Genomic DNA, 15,785 nt, shown 5'->3' with positions numbered 1-15,785 from the left:
CCTTACTTTGTTTTACTAATTTGTTTTCCCATTGTCTTTTTTAAAAAAGGAAAAAGAACTTGCATTTATATAGTGCGTTTCACACTGTCAGGACATCCCAAAGCGTGCTGCAGCCAATCAAGTACTTTTTGAAATGTAACCACTGTTGTAATGTGGGGAAACGTGGCAGTCAATTTGTGCACAGCAAGCTCTCACAAACAGCAATGAGATAATGTCTCTGGAATGGGGCTTAGTCATAAGATTGTGGGTTCAAGTCCTCCAATGGAAATCAGAGTCCTATGCGTGTCTTACACCCCGATTTGCATATTAAAAGGGTCGACCGCCGGAAACAGGCTCTTTGACCGTCGAGCATTTTATGCGGATACGGTAGAGTAGTGGTTATGTTACTTGACAAGTAATTCAGAGGCCTGATTTAATAATCCAGAGATTTGGCGTGTTAAAATCAGCTCCTAGGTCTTCAGTTGTCATTTTATAGTCGTAGCTTAATTAACCATACCCATACGTTTATTCTGTTACAATATAAGCTTTCAACTTTAATTCTTAAACTTTCCCTAGCTTAAAATATCTACTTCCTAAACCTTTCCAAAACTTCTGTCAACAGCACAATCCTTTTATATGCTAATTTTCACAAAGTAAGATTTTTTTTTTTTCCACTCATTTCATTACTTGATGGAGTCACCCTAAGGTGCTATTCAATTTGGACAGACAATTCAGGGACTATAACAGTTATATTTCTAATTAGTTGACAAAGGTAAAGTCCTTGTTAGAATTTAAAACTCCCTTTTGTCTGCTTTAGATTATAATGAAAAAAGTACTTGAAGTAGATAAAAGTGGCCTTTCTAGGGACACTCTTAAATATTCCTTATCTACCCAGAAAGTGTGACCTGTCCATATTGAATTCCCATGCCACCACACTTATTGGGAACAGTTGCCATTAAAAAGACTTGTTTTTCTGAGAGTCCTGGGTCAGCTTCCTAAAGTTCTGTAATAATCCTTTTGGTGTTTCGAGAAGCCAGCAGTATGGTTTAAAAGGCTTTTTTTTCTTGCAGTTCCCAGAACAAAACCAGTTAATCTTGGGTTTTCTGGAGAGGCTACGGGTGGTTATGTGGGAAACTGAAATATCATGGGCTGTGTTTTTTGGTTGGAGTTAAAGTGCAGAGTAAAACAAACTGCATTTAACCGATAGTTTCCCAGACCCTTGAGTGTTTGATGTCGACAGAGTGCAAAGTAAATGTGGACATCCAACTCTTTGAATTGAAAGGAGGATGCAAGGAAATTTTGTGCCAATACATCTGTACCTTCATGTTGCCAGTTGTAAGAAAAGTGTATGTGTTTCTGGCCAATTTATTATATACTTTTATTTCAGTGTAACTGTGAGGTATTTTGGAAAAGCCACTCATGCTGCTGCTTATCCCTGGGAAGGAATAAATGCAGTAGATGCTGCAGTTTTGGCTTACACCAACCTGTCAGTGTTACGACAACAGCTAAAGACAGATTGGAGACTTCATGGTGAGTTGACTATATTAAGCCGTTGAACCACATTGCTTTATACACTTGATGTCCTTTTCTGATAAATATTAACATAAGAATATAAGAAATAGGAGCAGGAGTAGGCCATACAGCCCCTTGAGCCTGCTCCACCATTCAATAAGATCATGGCTGATCATCCACCTCAACTCCACTTTCCTGCCCGATCTCCATATCCCTTGATTCCCTTAAGTGTCCAAAAATCAGTCAATCTCATCCTTGAATATACTCAAATGTTCAGCATCCACAGCCCTCTGGGGCAGATAATTCCAAAGATTCACAACCCTCTGAGTGAAGAAATTCCTCCAGTTGACAATTTGTTCCAATTAAATAGGTTAGGGAGGACTAGGGGTCACAAATTTAAGTTGTATAAGGCCAGATCTAGGTTAGATGTCAGGAGGTGGTTCTTTTCCCAGAGAATAGTGAACCTCTGGAACAGGCTGCTGTCTTGTGCAGTGGATACTTATGTGAATTCCTTCAAGCGAGAGCTGGACTGGTGTCTGGGTGATGCAGAGATCACCTCTTACAGAAGGTAGGTACTGCAGGGAATTCGAGGCCAGTGTAATCTCCTGGATTAGTTTTGATTGCCTAGATGGGTCGGAGAGGAATTCCCAGATTTTTTTCCCGCCAAATTGGCCTGGGTTTTTTATCTTTTTTGCCTCTCCCAGGAGATCGCATGGTTTTGGGTGGGGTGGAGAGTATATACAGTAAACTCTTGTTTAAATGGCACTTAATCATCTGGAATTCTTTAATAACCGGCAAAATAGATAACCGGTAATCTTGCCGAATCCATCCAGCACTCGTTTTGCCGAGTCCGAGTCTCCTGCGGTGGCCGAGTTAGTCAGTGGTTTTTATTTTTGTTTGTGTTAAAAATAGCCGACCTCTCTGTTATCTAAAATTTTTCATCAACCGGCACCATCCTGGCCCCGTAGGTGCCGGATAAGAAAGAGTTTACTGTATTGTGAAACAAGGTACCGCAATTTTGTGGTCCAGGCTTGATGGACCAGAGGGTCTTTACCTGGTCTGTTATTGTTCGTATGTTTGTAAAACTAATCCCACTGACTCTCCATAGTCTTGTATCTTCTTTTGCTTCAAATATTTCTTTACTTTGCCTTTAAAAGATGCAGTGCTCTCTGCTGCAACCACTCAGTGTGGTCAAGCATTCAGTGGAATTTCTAAACACTGGTTGAAACTAGAAAAGTAGGGGGTAATTTTCACTTTGGGTGTGGGCAGAAAATTGGCCGTTGTGGATCTGCTGCCCGTTGTACATCCCGCCCAATTTTATTTTTCATCAGCCAGTTTTTCGCTTGTATCCAAAGTGAATATTGCCCCTGTACTTTTATACATGTCTGTTTGGAGATAAGTTTGTTGAGAGTCTGTAGAAGAATCTGGAACAATAAGCAGATGTTGGCACTGGAATGTATTCCTGTCTTTTCAGAACCGCTGCTCCCAGTGCCACAGCTCTGTTGTAGATGTACTTTTCTATTAAACAGACTAGGATTAAATTAGCTTGCTGATGAGAGTAGTTGCAAATTTGCTAAGTGTATGTTGAGAGATGCAGTCTAGGGAAATTAACAAACTTCTTCCATTAATTCTGATTTTGGAATTAATTGCTAAATGTTTTGGATGCATAATATTTGGGACTCGAGTAGACTTAAGGACTGCTTAACACTAGAATAGATAGTATTTCATTTGCACTTAACTTCATTATGAAATTGTGCTTTCTTGAAAGTTCTAAGCAAAGCTGTGATTGTTTTGGAAGGAATTTTTATTTTAATGTTTGTGAAATATTGAACTGCATCTGTTATTTTCATCATTTTCAGAATGCAACACAGCTGCACAATTTTAAAGAGGACAGCAGGGTAATGTTATCCGAGGGCACATAATTATGTACCTACATGCACATTATATATGTGTCTGTGTGATATTACACAGATTTTATTCAAATACTGTATTTTCTAATAATTTAGCAGTTTTACTGTATGAAATCCAGTCATATCAAATATCCAGGTGCAAAAAATCAGTTGTATGGGAGTATGTGACAAAGCTGCAATATAATCTAGGGGGCCTCATTACAACCCAAATCACAAGTAAACCTTGATTTTAGCTTGTGGAGACATAAGAGCTCCTAGATTGTGTTACAGCATTTTGAACTGAAATCTGCTGTTTGAAGCACTTCTTTCCAAAGGATATTTTTGTATTGGGAATTAGATATTAATCAGTCCAGAAGTTTGCTACAATTGGATTTCAAACTGGCATTTTTATATGGTCAATTATTCCTGTAAAAACATTATACAGTGGATGTCATACTGGAGTCAATTCGAAGGCAGTGTAGCAGAAAGGTGCTTGTTTTTTTTTTGTGTACACATTTCCTGATCATTTCAGCACTCGGCAGGTTTTTAGTATAAACTGACCGCTTTCTTGAATCAACCTAAATGGATTTTCATACTAAATATAGATTAAGGCACTGGGTTCATATAAACAGTGTACATATGTATGATGAAATAATGAATAAACATTCTAATGCTGAGTTTCCATAGATATTTGACTGCTTGATCATAATGCTCTTTTGCTGCTAGGTATTATTAAACATGGAGGAACAAAGCCCAACATCATTCCCTCACACTCTGAGCTGGAATATTATCTCCGCACTCCACAGTACAAAGACCTGGGTACGCTGACTGAAAAAGCAACAAAGTGTTTCAAAGCTGCTGGATTGGCAACAGGGTGCCAGGTAGTTAATGCATGACGATAATTGTATAAACTGCAAAAGTCACTTGCTGTTGGTGACATTGCACAGGCATTCAATTGATAATTAGAAAGCAACCATTTTTAGATTGGTTTAAATATGAACTTGTAAATTTTATCTGTTTTGAACAAACTGGTACATTTTTTACCCTGTCTATCTTTGTAAGGACTTCATCAGGGAACTAGGTTGGAGTTCACAATGCAAGAGAGTGGACCCAACATACAAAATTGAAATGACTTGAGCATTCTTTGTTAATGGCTGTATGTACTGATAATAATTAATCTTTCTATAAGGCACAGTGGCTTCTCTTGTCAGTCCCTCCAGTTGCATTATTAGCACTTAACACTGAACAAAAATAGTGGGTTGGGAACTAAAATGTATCGTGAGTATTTTGAATGGTTGAAAGACTTAGCAATTTTTAACTCCTTTTTTGTTTTGCAATTTGTTTTTGTTAGATTGCTTTATCTAGGACAAGGCTACTCATGATATAGATTGCAGAAAATGCCAATCTAGTTCTGTATTTCCTGGCCCAACAGTGGTTAATGTCCCAAATCCCCACTGTGCATCCACCTCTGTTTTCCAAGTCCCTGCAATCTACTGATTTGAGACTTTCTTCTTGCTCCCTCCCCCCACTCCCTCGCCTGCAGTTGCTGCTGAGTTCCTGGAAGGCCAATGTTTCCTTGAAGTAAAGCAGTAAATTATAAATATTAAATCCCATGGTGATAATGTGGGAAACCCCTTGCACTGTAGACTTGGGTTAGACTCCCCATTTACCATCAGATGATTTTAATGTTAAATTAGTCTAAAATTGTATTATTTTAGTTTAAGCCTTCTCCCTTCCTCCTGTTAACAGCAGGCAAGCTATTGCTGGGGAATAATATATCTATTTTCATTAAATTCAGCATTTGGGGCGCACATCTGAGAACTGAAGTACCTGCAGTACCTGCTGCTTCTATAGATGATGCTTTGATGGGCCTTGTCAATGTGACATTGTCAATAGCTGCTATTTTATACTGAGTATATCAACCTGTGAAAGCAGTCAGTCCACTGGCTTCCAACAAATTGCTGAAAATGCTTTCAGAAATATTTTTTGTCTGCTATTTTTTTCTTTGAAATTTCTAATGGTTAAAATAAGGGTTTAAACATTTTTTTAATCTAAAAATTTATATATTTCACTAACATAATTTACATATATCCACAGTGGTTTTGTCTTATGCTTTATTAAAGTTCTCTTTTACTTGAAATCCTCAGCCTCACCAAAGGTCTGGACATAGATGTGATATTTTGGCTCAAAGTTGTGACTGTGCTAAATTTGGAATGTGTAGACTGGGTTTCTATGGTGTACACAAGATGCATCGGTACCAGTCAGCTATACTGATGGAACATTTTTCTTTAGCTTCTAGCACTTCCTCAGTAGCTTTTCTTCAAAAAATAAAGGGGGCGAGGCAAGAGAGATGAGCTGATTCTGCTAACTGTCGATCAGGACTGTCTCACCTATTCGGTGTGTTGATTGTGCCAGTGCTTGGGGGGCCTCGCAGCCAAACTTCATCTGTCCACATATACATACTTTCCATCAGGAGTCAGTGGATGGCAATTAGGAGAGGAAACCCTAGCTGATTTAGCCTCGGCAACCCTAGCCTAAATGTAGCCCCTCCCGTTGCCCTGGATGAGATCTGCCAACGTGACACAGACTGGGAATTAAATCTGAAACCTTCTGATCTGTATGGGTCAGTTACATGTCATTATTTACATAGCTATTGGAGGAGCACCCTCATTTAGATTATGTTCTGACACTACATAATTAAAATTTGAAACTGAATGTGCTTCGTGCAGTTGCCTGATTTCACTGAAAAGTTAACCCACTAACTAGAATGTCCATGGATGATTCTTGGGAGACTATTCTGGAAGATGAACAAAGAGTAATATTAATTACCTATCTTTAGAAGGAAGTTCAGCCTCCACACACAGTTCCCACTCAACCTACCTGTTGATTCTCTCACTGAACTGCTCTTGCATGGAACTGTTTAACTTGATTTTTTTTTGTATTGTGTTGTTCATTTTGCTATATTCTAGATCTCTTGCTGCTTTGGTTAAGAAGTAAGAGTGTGATTCAGAGCCTATACAGCACTATGAATTGAAACGTTATAACAGCATTTGATCCAAGGTGTTTCTCTCTTCTCCCTGCCCTCAAAGCCATAGTTGATGGAAAATTCTATTTGTATGTTTGAATTATTTTTAAATAGACAGCCATTTTAAATTAAATAATATATTTTCTCTTTTAATTTAAAAAGCAAGTATGGTTTATTTCTATAGGATTAATGTCATGCCACAAATAACAATCCTTGAAATGCTGTCCATATTCACAAGTTCGTATGTAAATATTGTTAAATCTCACCTGTCTAACATCTATACTCTGTGCACCCAGCACCTTTGGTACCCTTTTATTCCAAAACACAAATTTGACTAGAACTATAGTTTGATGTAACTTCTCTAAGCTTGTTTTGTTGAAGCTAAATACTGATTTATTTGGGGGATGGGTGGAGGGGCTAAGTTGACTTGGAAGAGGAGCTACTGAAATGTTAGAAACGGAATTAACCAGAGTCGATTTCTTCCCCTCACCCTGTTATGTTCTCTTCCCCAACCCTATCCAGTGTAATTAGTGTTCTCCATTTATACAAAATCTCTTTAAAACCTTCGCAGCATAGAGAAAAGCAAATTGATAAAGCAGGCATGTTTTTGCTTCTTTAAAGGGCATTCATACTTGATTTAATTTTTAAGCCTAGTTTGTGCAAATCTGTTCACCTTTCCAGTGAAATAGATTAATGATTTCATTTGCCTGGATATTTTGAATCCAAAGAATTGTTATTTACTAACTGTTTAGGATGTATAATTTACAAACGCTAATACTATAACCTTTCAGGTAGAACTGGAATTTGGAAGGAATGCATTCTGTAATGTGATTCCTAATAAGACTCTCCGACAACTGTATGAGGCAAATGGCAGAAGTCTCGGCATAGAATTCACAACTGATGAGCGAGTTCTGAACAGTCCATCAGGTAAATAGGTTAATGTATATTTTTATCATTTCCATTTATCATCTTCTTAGGCAGTCCCTTGGAACCGAGGATGACTTGCTTCCACATTAAAAATGAGTTTGCAGGTGACTGATGAGTCCAATGCGGGACCTACAGTCTCTGTCACAGGTGGGGCAGACGGTGGTTGAAGGGGCGGGGTGCTTGGGTTGACATGCGCTGCCTGCGCTTGGCTTCCAGTTGCTCACGGCGAAGAGACTCGGTGTTTGGCGCCTTCCCGGATGCTTCTCCTCCACTTTGTGCGGTCTTGGGCCAGGGATTCCCAGGTGTTGGTGGGGATGTTCCACTTTTTCGAGGAGGCTTTGAGGGTGTCCTTTAAGCGTTTCCTCTGCCCACCTGGGGCTCTCTTGCAATGTCGGAGCTCCGAATGGAGCTCTTGTTTTGGGAGTCTCGAATCGGGCATGCGGATGATGTGGCCCGTCCATCGGAGCTGATTGAGCGTGGTCAAAGCTTCGATGCTGGGGATGTTGGCCTGAGCGACAACACTAACGTTGGTGTGCCAATCCTGCCAATGGATTTGCAGGATCTTGTGGAGGCAGTGTTGGTGGTACACCTCCAGTGCTTTGAGGTGCCTGCTGTACATGGTCCATGTCTCTGAAGCATACAGGAGGGTGGGTATCACTGCTGCTCTGTAGACCATGAGCTCAGTGCTGGGTTTGAGGTCCTGGTCTTCAAACACACACTTCCTCAGGCGACTGAAGGCTGCACTGGCACACTGAAGGTGGTGCTGGTCTTCATCATCGATGTCTGCCCTTGTTGACAGTAAGCTCCCGAGGTATGGAAAGTGGTCCATGTTGTCCAAGGCCTTGTTGTGGATTTTGATAATAGGGGAGTAGTACTGTGTGGCGGGGGCAGGTTGGTAGAAGACCTTTGTCTTACGGATGTTTAGTGTAAGGCCCATACTCTTGTACGCTTCGGTGAAGATGTTGACGATGGTTTGGAGTTCGACCTCCGAGTGTGCGCAGACACAAGCGATGTCTGCATACTGTAATTCGATGACAGAGGATGGGACGACCTTGGACCTGGACTGGAGGTGACAGAGGTTGAACAGTTTCCTGTTTGTTCTGTAGATTAGCTCCACTCTAACGGGGTGCTTACTGACGGTGAGATGGAGCATTGCAGCCGAGAAGATCGAGAAGAGCATTGGTGCGATGACACAGCCTTGCTTGACCCCAGTCCGTACGTGAATTGGATCTGTGGTGGCTCTGTTGGTGAGGATCACAGCTTGCACCCTCGTGAAGCAGGCGGAGGATGGTGACAAACTTTTGAGGGCAGCTGAATTTGAGGACGACACTCCATAATCCCTCACGGTTGACAGTGTCGAAGGCCTTTGAGAGGTCAAAGGTGGCCATGTACAGCGGTTGGTACTGTTCCCTACATTTCTCTTGTAGTTGACGCACAGTGATGATCATGTCCATTGTGCTCCTTAGTGGGTGGAATCCGCATTGCGACTCTGGGAGGAGCTCTTCAACCACTGGGAGAAGGCGATTGAGGAGGATTCTTGCGATGACTTTCCCTGTGGCCGACAGCAGGGAGACTCCTCTGTAATTACCACAGTCAGACTTGTCACCTTGAAGATGGTCACGATTATGGCGTCTGAGATCCCCTGGCATGCTCTCCTTCCAAGTAAGAGAAATGAGTTCATGTATTCGCGCCAATATTGCTTCTCCGCCATGTTTTAGCGCCTCGGCGGGGATTCCATCTACTCCTGAGGCCTTGTTATTCTCCAGTTGTTGGATGGCCTTTTCAACCTCGTGCCGGGCTGGGGTTGTGCTGAGGTGGTGGCGGGTAGCATGCTGCGGGATGGAGTTGAGGACACTCGCGTTGAAGACAGTCTCGGTTAAGGAGATCTTCAAAGTGTTCCTTCCAGTGGCCACTGACTGCCTCTCTGTCCTTGATGAGTATCTCTCCGTTCTTGGCCCGCAGTGGGGTAGGACCTTGGGTGCTTGGGCCGTAGGTGGTCTTGACTGCGCTGAAGAATCCACGCACGTCGTGGTTGTTGGCTAGCTGCTAGAACTCCTGTGCTATCTTCAGCCACCATCTGTTCTTTAAGTTGCGAGTTTTTTGTTGGACCTCTGCTTTCAGGCGTCTATAGAGCTGCTTTCTTGCTCTCTAGTTCTGTTGCTGTTTCCAGATCAGGAATGCCTTGCGCTTGCGACTTAATAGCACCTGGATCTCCTGGTCATTCTCATCGAACCAGTCTTGGTGTATCCTGGTTGAGTGCCTGAGCGTCTCTTCACAGGTGCTGATTATGGAGGCCTTGAGTGCAGACCAGGCGCTGTGGACACTGTCTCTGAATCACTGGGAGTCGTCAGGTTGGTTGTGAGGCGCAGGCTGAATAGACTTTCTTAGCAGGGTCTTTGAGTGCTCCAGTGTTGATTTTCCTGCGGCATTGCTTCTGTTGCTGCCGCTGTTTTGGGGCAACGTTGATGGAGATGACAGAGCGAATTAGGCGGTGGTCTGTCCAGCAGTCGTCAGCACCTGTCATGGCGCGGGTGATGCGGACGTCCTTGCGGTCCATCGCTCGGACGATGACATAGTCCAGCGGATGCCAGTGCTTGGAGCGAGGGTGTTGCCATGAAGCATTGTACTTGTCTCTCTGACGGAACAAGGTGTTCATTATGACGAGGCCATGTTCGAAGCATTTCATCAGGAGGAGGGTACCGTTGGAGTTGGCTTTCCCTACCCCCTCTCTGCCGATCACACCTCCCCAGAGATCTGTATCCTTTCCAACTCTGGCGTTAAAGTCGCCAAGGAGGATCAGCTTGTCACCCGTTGGGACTCGGGACAGGGATTGTTCAAGGCTAGAGTAGAATTCCTCTTTGGTCTCGTCTGTGGCTTCCAGTGTTTGGGCATATGCACTGATGACCATAGCGCACTGGTTCTGGGCTAGGGTGAGCCGTAGAGTCATGAGGCGTTCGTTTATTCCACAAGGAGTTTCTGAGACGTTCACCTAGCTCATTTTTTGTGGCGAAGCCTACCCCATGGAGGCGGCGTCTTCAGGTTTGCCTTTCTAGAAGAAGGTGTAACCACCGCCTTGCTCCTTGAGCTGACCTTCCCATGCCCGCTGGGTCTTGCTTAGGGCTGTGATGTCTGTCGAAATATCTGAGCTCCCAGGCAATGATAGCGGTCCGGCGTTCCGGTCTGTCACTGTTGGGGTTGCCCATGAGGGTCCTGATGTTCTATGTCCCGAACTTCATTTTAAAGGGCGGAGACGGTTGGAGACCAGACTTTGCTACATCGGCCACACGCACGCACGCGCGCACGCGCACACGTACACGTACGTTTCATAGGCTGCAGTGTGGTCCTCCCAACCCCGCTACTGGTCCACGCCGCCCCACTCCTGGGCCTCGACCTTGCTGCTGGGCTCGTCTTCGCCCCTGGGCCCCGTCCATGCCCCCGGACCTCGTGCTCATCCCCGGGTCCCATCCTCGCTCCTGGGTCCCAACCTACTTATAGTGTGTCTCCTTCCAGTGAGTGTCCCATGGTGTATCTCTTTCCAGTGAGTGTGTCCGGCGGTGCGTCTCCTAGTGGCTCCTTTCCATTTATAACGAGCTGCAGATAGTAGTGTCAGATGCAGCTTGGATTTCTTTTCCCCTTGCTCCTTTAATATTCAAGTGAAAACAGATCTTCAAATAACTACACAATAGTAAAATTACTGCGGATGCTGGAAATCTGAAATAACAACAGAAAATGCTGGAAACACTCAGCAGGCCAGGCAGCATCCGTGGAGAGAGAAAGAGTTAACGTTTCAGGTCTGTGACTCTTCATCAAAACTGGTAAAAGTTGGAGATATAACAGGTTTTAAGCAGGTGCAGAGGCAGGGAAAGGGGTGGGTGGGGAGGAAGGAACTAAAGGCACAGTCTGCTAGGATTGAACTCCGGAGAGAGAAAATGTTGCAAATGGGTGGGGATGGCAGAATCATCAACAGCTGCCGCCTTAAAAAATGAGGATTATAGTCTGACATTGTTGAACTCCGTGTTGAGTCCGGAAGGCTGTAAAGTGCCTAATCGAAAGATGAGGTGCTGTTCCTTGAGCTTACGTTGAGCTTCATTGGAAGAGTGTAAGAGGCCGAGGTCAGAGTGGGAGTGGAGGGGAGAATTAAAGTGACAAGCGACCGGAAGCGCGGGGTCACCCTTCCCGACTGAACGGAGATGTTCCACAAAGCGGTCACCCAATCTGCGTTTGGTCTCCCCAATAACCAGTTTTCTTGATGTTCCTTCTGTTCATCCTCTTCCTTCCCTCCCCCACATGTCCTACATTATTTTTGGTCAACAGAATGGGCAAATAATCTGCTCAGCCAGAATTGCTGATTGATCATTTTTAAACATAAGAACATAAGAAATAGGAGCAGGGGTAGGCCATTCAGCCCTTCGAGCCTGCTCTGCCATTCAATGAGATTTATGGCTGATCTTCTGCCTCAACTCCATTCACCGGCCCTATCGCCATATCCCTTGATGCCCTTACTAGTCAGAAATCTATCGACTTCTGTCTTGAATATACCCAATGACTGAGCCTCCACAGCCCTCTGGGGTAGAGAATTCCAAAGATTCACCACCCTCTGTATGAAGAAATTTCTTCTCATCTCAGTCCTGAATGGCCTACCCTTTATCCGGAGGCTGTGGCCCCTGGTTCTAGACTCCCCAGCCAAGGGAAACATCCTCCCAGCATCCACCCTATCAAGCTCTAATAATTTTGTATGCTTCAATGAGATCCCCTCATTCTTCTGAATTCAAGAGAATACAGGCCTAGTTTACTCAATCTCTTCTCATACGACACTCCCGCCATCCCAGGAATCGATCTCGTGAACCTTTGTTGCACTCCCTCTATGGCAAGTATATCCTTCCTTTGGTAAGGAGACCAAAATTGTGTACACTACTCCAGGTGTGGTCTCACCAAGGCCCTATATAATTGGAGTAAGACTTCTTTACTCCTGTACTCAAACCCTAGTGATCTGTTGAAAGCTGAGCACACTTGTATGAATTGAATTATCTTTCTTAGCCTGCACTGCTTCTGTTTTATTGATAAACTAGTTATGCACAATTAGCTATGAAACACTCAGCAGGCAGTATGGCTCTTGAGGCTCACTCCTGCTGTAGGCATGCTGTTCATATAACCACCCCTCATTTAAATTATTCCTGTCCACTGAGACAAAAAAGTTAAAAATCAGAATTTTTCAAAATTGCTACCACAAGTAACTAAAATAATTTTTCCTTGATTATTGTCTGATTTTCTTTTTGTAGTTTTGCTCTGTTTCTCCCGAAGTCCTCCACTAAGATCTGAAGTTTATGGTTTAAAAGGTTTGAGTTGCAGATAATGCTGTGAAACTATGAAGGGATGAGTGATTTTTTTTTTTTCCAGTTTTACTCTAGAACAGTATCTCTTAAATCACCAGAGATTTAATTGTAAAATATCACTCTACATATAAAACTGAACTTCAACATTTTAAGTTTACCTGCTGGCTTAGTTTTTTTTACATTTTGTCCAGCAACAATCTTAAATTCTCTAATGTAGAATTATTATACTTTCTAAAACTACACATGATATTGTGATACTAGAAATTTAATATTTACCAGATTAGGTTGCAGTGTTCATTTTTACTGCTGCAAATCAGCTGTCTTCTAAATCTGCTTGAGCAATAGTGCTTCATATTACAACTTTCAAGCTTCCAGACAGTACTGAATAGGACTAACCTCTAGTTACTTGTTGCTGAACAAGTTAGTAATGGCTGTACACTCTTTTAGTTTTGCAGTGATGGTATTTTGTGGAAGGATGGGGGCAGTATTGCTACTTGTAGCTGAATGTTACCTCCCACCTCTTATTAAAGTTATGTAACTCTCAATAAGCTGGAGATTCATTTATAATTTTTTTAAGAATTAGCATCCGAATCATGAAACTGATTTTTCAATAACTGAATTGTAAATTAGATTGAGACTTTCTGTTATGGAACTATGAAATTAAAAGGTATATGTTGCTTTTGCGCAACTTAAATTCCCTGCCGGGATCTTGTGTGTGACTTTCTAGAATAGCCTACCATTCTTAATGAAAGGTAGCTGACAGGCTGGGTATAAAAGTTGCTAATTTTCTCTTTCCTTTCTGTTTTTTCTTAGGCTCCACAGATTTTGGTAATGTTTCTTTTATTGTACCTGGAATTCACCCTTACTTTTATATTGGGTCCTCGGCTTTGAATCATACAGAGGAATACACTGAAGCAGCCGGTAAGCATTTTGAAATATTCTGCAGAATTGTTTCTAAGTGCTTGCTGAATACAAAGGTATGGTGTACAAGATGAATAATACGGAGTTCTTTTCATCCAGCATGTCAAAAAAAAAAACAAAAAAAAAACCCTGACCCCCAACTGAACAAGCATGCAGTTTTACATCCTACTTCCAGTCTTGCCAAAGTTTCTCTGTAATTGGATAGTAGAGGGGTAAGCGAGAATAACCTGGAATGACTGACTCCAGAGCAGTTGCGATCCGAGCTTGTTGTATAGGGAATCCTAGCCATGATTAATTCTTGGCATGTGGGCATTGCTTGCAAGACCAGCATTTATTACCCACCCCAGTCGCCCTGAGAAGGTGGTGATGCAACTGAGTGGCTTGCTAAGCCACTTCATGTTGGTGTGGGACAGAAGTACTTGCTTCTCCATATTGTGCAACTACTCCCAGATACCTTTCTAATTCTCCCTGTGCTATTTCTGTTCTGTTGATTTTAGACTTGCGTTCTACAATGTTTTCTTCCAATGTATAATATTTCACACTTGTCGATTATTACATTTCCCATTTCTTTATTTGTGTAATTGATCTAAATCCTTCTGCAAATAATTAACTGCGTCGCATGTCTCTACTGCTCTCTCCATCTTGGCATCACCTGCAAATTTGTCAGGTTTGCAATAGGTTGTGGTATCCAGGTCACAAGTAATGAACCCTACAACATGCAGTTCAACATCCTCCCCCTAGTCTGCCATTACATCTCCAGTTCCTTCTGATCCCGTTCTGTTGTGGGACCACCATCCTTACAAGGACTGCAGTAGTCCAAGGAGAAGGCCCACCATCAATTTCTCTGGGTATCTAGGAATGGTCAGTAAAAGCAGGCTTGTTTAGAATTGCCCACATCCAGAGAATAAATGATTAAAAAAATGTTCCACTAGATTCTCATGGCTTTTGGTTTAATTTAGAAGTCTCTCCTGGAACTTTTGTCAACTTTCTGAAAGTGTAAATCTATATTGTAGGGAGCTCCACTATATAATTATTTTAATAGAAAGAAAGCAAAGACGACAAACTTGCATTTATATGGTACCTTTCACGACCTCCGGCCATCTCAAAGTGCTTTATAGCTAATGAAGTACTTTTGAAGTGTAGTTACTGTTGTAATGTAGGAAGCGTGGCAGCCAATTGCGCGCAACAAGCTCCCACAAACAGCAATGTGATAATGACCAGATGATCTGTTTTGGTTATGTTGGTTGAGGGATAAATATTGGCCGGGACACGGGATAATTCCCCTGCTCCTCTTCGAAATAGTGCCATAGGATCTTTTATATCCACCTGAGAGAGCAGATGGGATCTCAGTTTAACGTCTCATCTGTAATGTCCTTAAGAAGCTTTGTTTGTTGCCCAGAATCTTCCCCTTTTCTAAATCTCTTTTTTTTAAATTAAACTCTTGTTGCTATAGAGATGCTCCTCCAGCATACCCCCTACCTGATATTGATCAATTAAAGGGTCTGCAGTAGCATGAGTCTGGTTTATCCTCCTTTTCAAATATAGGTACTGTTTTTGTTTGCTTGCTTCTAATCCCACAGCATCTTTACTAGTACCTAAGAATCCCAGTAACTAGTCCCCCACAAATTTCCTTCACAGTAGGAAATATGCTATTGGGTCCCAGGAGATTTGTTATGTTGAAAACTGAAGGCTATCGACTATCTTTCCCACATATATTTTGAAATCCTGTTGGATATTCAGTGTGCTACAAGAGTTGGCTCATAAGTTAGTATCAATCTCAAATTTCTAGAAAGTATTCAGTATTTCCATTATTTTCGCTTTCTAATTTCACCAATTCCTGTCTCTTAAAATTCCACCTTCCTCGCTAACTTAATTTACTGTGACGATACTGGAAAAATGTTTTCGTATTGTGCTTAGCAACCTTATCTGAACAACAATGACAACAATAACTTGTATTTATATAGCACCTTTTAATGTAGTAAAACGTCCGAAGGTGCTTCACAGGAGTGTTATAGAACAAAATTTGACACCGAGCCACAAGGAGAAATTGGTCAAAGAGGTAAGTTTTAAGGAGCGTTTTAAAAGGAGGAAAGAGAGATGGAGAGGTTTAGGGAGGGAATTCCAGAGCTTAGGGCCTTGGCAGCTGAAGGCATGGCCACCAATGGTGGACCGATTTTTAAAATTGGGGATGCTCAAGAG

The 15,785-nt window shown here is 42.3% G+C and overlaps 1 protein-coding gene across 2 annotated transcripts in view; it reads left to right on the top strand.

The window, feature by feature from the left end:
- LOC147112876 (peptidase M20 domain-containing protein 2-like) overlaps positions 1-15,785 on the top strand; it is a 214,112-nt gene that overhangs the window by 26,660 nt on the left and 171,667 nt on the right. Inside the window, exons 3-6 of one of the 2 annotated variants that reach the window (XM_085997641.1) lie at positions 1,367-1,509; positions 4,107-4,261; positions 7,197-7,332; positions 13,479-13,586. The exons of the other annotated variant lie outside the window; for it this stretch is intronic. Of the exons in view, the coding sequence (XP_085853767.1) occupies positions 1,367-1,509; positions 4,107-4,261; positions 7,197-7,332; positions 13,479-13,586 (542 nt within the window). The remainder of the gene's footprint in view (positions 1-1,366; positions 1,510-4,106; positions 4,262-7,196; positions 7,333-13,478; positions 13,587-15,785) is intronic. 2 annotated transcript variants of the gene reach the window in all.

The sequence above is a fragment of the Somniosus microcephalus genome, chromosome 9 (genome assembly GCF_052327205.1).
Source record: "Somniosus microcephalus isolate GS21.2 chromosome 9, FLI_Smic_1.0, whole genome shotgun sequence".
Lineage (NCBI taxonomy): Eukaryota > Metazoa > Chordata > Chondrichthyes > Squaliformes > Somniosidae > Somniosus > Somniosus microcephalus.
The sequence above is the reverse complement of the archived record's forward strand: the minus strand, read 5'-3'. Positions and strand labels throughout refer to the sequence as shown.